The sequence below is a fragment of the Sinocyclocheilus anshuiensis genome, unplaced genomic scaffold, assembly GCF_001515605.1.
Source record: "Sinocyclocheilus anshuiensis isolate Anshui unplaced genomic scaffold, SAMN03320099.WGS_v1.1 scaffold210, whole genome shotgun sequence".
Classification (NCBI taxonomy): domain Eukaryota; kingdom Metazoa; phylum Chordata; class Actinopteri; order Cypriniformes; family Cyprinidae; genus Sinocyclocheilus; species Sinocyclocheilus anshuiensis.
Genome location: NW_015547666.1, coordinates 1,868,596 through 1,872,286, shown reverse-complemented (window position 1 = coordinate 1,872,286; position 3,691 = coordinate 1,868,596). Strand labels below are relative to the sequence as shown.

Below are 3,691 nucleotides of genomic sequence, written 5' to 3'. Positions count from 1 at the left end.
ATATATTTATATATATATATATATATATATAGTTTAAAAGTTTTTTAAAAAGATTAAAAACATTTTAAAACATGTTCATTGTGTTCAAGTCATTGAATGTATTGCTTTTTAATGTATTTTTTAAGGAATTAACAAATTAATAACATGTAATTTTGTGTCATTCATCCATATTTTGTACACAAACCATGGATTTACAAACCCATTCCTGTTAAAATACTTAGAAATAATGACCATTTCCTTCTCCCCTGGCAGAAACCACCCCTGGACCGCCTTCAGCCGCACCACGAGTGGGTGAACCCACAGCGGCCTGCTCCACCCTTCTCTGGTCAACCCACCTGCTCCTGGCCTGCGTCCTGCTGTCCATCATGTGGTACGTGACCTCACTGCAATGCTATTTCCATGCATCTCATTCACTGATCTTATGTGAGAAAGAATCATGAGCTTTCAATTAAACAATGTGAACAATGCATGAGGTATGAATAATGAGCAATGTACGAGCATAATCTGTGACATAGCATTTATAAATCATAAGCGGCTTACCATATTATTCATGCAGCTGGACTTCACTTTTCCTAATTATGTACAATACAAGCTCACAATACACTTGAGACACCAATAACTAACTAATAGTCAGAACTTAATGCACATTAGGGCTGTCAAAATGACTGAAAAACTAAATTCGAATTTTCCACTTAAATATGATCAAAATTCGAATTATATTCTAATTTAAAAGGCATAATTTCAGTTAGGGGGAAAAAAAGCTTGTGGCTTCGCTTCTTCAAAGCGTAATAAAATAACACGACTATCTTTGAAAAAAAAGTGCATCATGTTTAAAATAATGTTTATAAACCATATATAATTAATAAAGTTGCTTAAACAATTAGAAAAAAAAACAGCACCATGCATGTATGTATAGTTTAATACAAAGGACCGAATACCAATCGCAAAGAGTAGGCTACTTTCTTCATTTAAAAACATGATATACAGTGGGATGGGGAAAACCGCCATAAAGTCTTGAGACATGTTTTTTAAAAGTTGAACTTACATAAATTTTACATGGCTTTCTAAACATGCCACTCTCTTGTGCGAGACGCAAGTGCAACACTGATAGATGCCCCGCTAGAAAATGTGATAAAGATGCATTCTGTGTGAACGGCTTGGTTTCAGTTTTGCCGTAAACAACATCTTCGCCACACTGATGCTCTCGTTTTCCGCGATATATTGAATGAACAACGTAGCAGCGCCACATCTAGTGGGTTCAACTGGATAGGCTAACAAAAGCATTCAAATGCAATGACACTTACATTGTCGTCACATTTCGTGCACCACTGATAAGGCTGCCTGACAACTGACGCAGACCTAAAATTCGAATGCAACGCTTTTGCATTCGAATGTGGATTTTTTTTTTTTAATTCGACGAATATTTTAAATTCGATTTTTTTTTTGACAGCCCTAATGCACATAGTTTATTAAAGAGATTTTGTAACTCAGTGAGTAACCAAAGTTGTGTCATGTTTGTTCCCCTCATTATCAGAGTTGGAGTCTTGATTTTTGTGGTTTTGGTCTTCAGACCTCTATAGACCACATAAAATATGCCTTGATCTGGGTCTCATTACTCAATGTCTTGGTTTGGGTCTTAAAACTTTAAGTAGTTCACTGAAAGTTCACCAAACTTATAAATGTTCAATTAGTCTTAAGTCATGGTCACATATAGGGAATTGTTGGCAAAATTTGGCTAAAAAGGTTCATTGTCAATAGTGTAGTGAGGCATGAAGCACAGCTCACACAAAAATCATACAAGCAGGTTTCTGTTGGTCAACATGGCGAATCCACATAACCAACTTGAACCCATTATGAAATCTACATGGGAAAACCTTTCGCTTTCATGCAAAATTCCCAATCGTTTGGATTCCAATAGAAATGACTGCACTTTATAAAGGAAGGACCGCACTTCTAGTCGGGGTCTGAGTCTCAGACAAGACACAATTATCTATTTCCAAGGTACTAATGGTGATAATTAAGTCAGCCACTACTTGGCACTGTATTGCCGTACCCTTATGAAGAATTCAGAAGAATGGCTAAGCAGCCCATTTACAAAATGTCTTTATATTAGTAAATGAATGTTGCAATACATTTACCAATTCAGTTAATTGAAATAGACAAACTTTTTTCTCAAGTCTTAAAGTAGTTCACCAAAAAAATGAAAATTCTGTCATTAATTACTCCCTAATTATTGCATTAACGACCCTCATGTCGTTCCAAACTCGTAAGACCTTCGTTCATATTCAGAACACAAATTAAGATATTTTTGATGAAGTCCGAGAGCTTTCTGACCCTGCATAGACAGCAATGCAATTTTCATTTTTGGGTGAACTATCTCTTTAAGGTATGTTTACACAACAACAATGTACTAAACAACTGAAAAGTTTTACCTTGCATTTTTGAAAAGTTTCACATACAGATAACAAAGTTGTCAAAATGGTTCGCGTTCACACGGATTAGTAAAAACAACTAAAAAAACGCCAGTAGTTGGCAATGTAAAGAAACACTATTACGCATTCCTATAGACTGAATACGTAATAAGCATGCGCATGGCATCATTGTTTTCATAAATTCACAAGTTTGTAGTTTACATCGAGACGATAATGGTATCCTTTACAAAAACCTGCACTTTGAAAGCTGTTTTCAAAGGTTTAAGCTTTCAGGCCCCCAAAATGCTGTTGTCGTGTAAATGGACAATAAAAAATATACCTTTTTATAGTTGTGTGTAAACGGTGTAGTGTAATGCCCCTTAGTCTGGATGCAGGCCTTGAGAGGTCTAGTCTTAGTGTAGATCTGGATCTTAGTGGTTCTAGTATTGATCTGGATCTTAGTGGGTCTGGTATTTGTCTAGGTTTGGATCTTACGGTTCTGGTTTTTGTCTGGATCACAGTGGGCTGGTATTGCTTTAGGGGGTCTGGTCTGGGTCTTAAAGCTCCATCTTGTAGACCATTCTTTTCAAAGACTCAAATCACTTCCAAATGCGCTGTTGTCTCTGCACAAGTCCACGCGGACACAAAAACTAGGACGTGTACGCAGACCTCAACAGACAGTACTGATGACAAAAATTATGTCACGCAAACAGTCCGTGAGCATGTGCGGAACGCAAACAAGGGAAGTATATTTTCTAGGGATGCACCGATACCGATACTGGTGTCGGTGTCGGTGTCGGTATCGGTATCGGGCCCGATACTGGTCTCCTGTACTCGTACTCGTACTCGTTAAAATGCCCCGATACCAAACGCCGATACCACACAGCATGTGATAAGCGCCATATTCAAACAAAGAAACACCAACAACAGACAGCAGAAAGGAGTTAAGGATGTCTACTACGAAGTATATGTATGCAATGAATATAATGTTAAACATTCAGTATTAACGCCTTTATAGCTGGTGTGCGCGAGCTGATAAACAAAGCACGCTGAGTGGATTGAGCGCGCGGCGGCGCAGATGCACGAGCTTGTCGAGTGAATATATCTTTCTCACAGACATCACTGGAAAGTTTGTAGTTCAGTCGGATATGTCAAAAACAAGTAAGTAAAACAATGCACAAGTTACTTAACGGTAGGGAGAGAGAGAGAGAGAGAGAGTGAGAGAGCGCACGCGCGCAATTCTGTTGTGTGATCTTTGATGTTCACTCACTTAGCACACG

General features: G+C 38.0%; 1 protein-coding gene across 1 annotated transcript in view; it reads left to right on the top strand.

Annotated features, from left to right (window-relative positions):
• Positions 1–3,691, top strand: part of LOC107702567 (ciliary neurotrophic factor receptor subunit alpha-like) — a 36,488-nt gene that overhangs the window by 28,730 nt on the left and 4,067 nt on the right. The window contains exon 3 of the mRNA XM_016504922.1: positions 253–370. Coding sequence (XP_016360408.1) covers positions 253–370 — 118 coding nt within the window. The remainder of the gene's footprint in view (positions 1–252; positions 371–3,691) is intronic.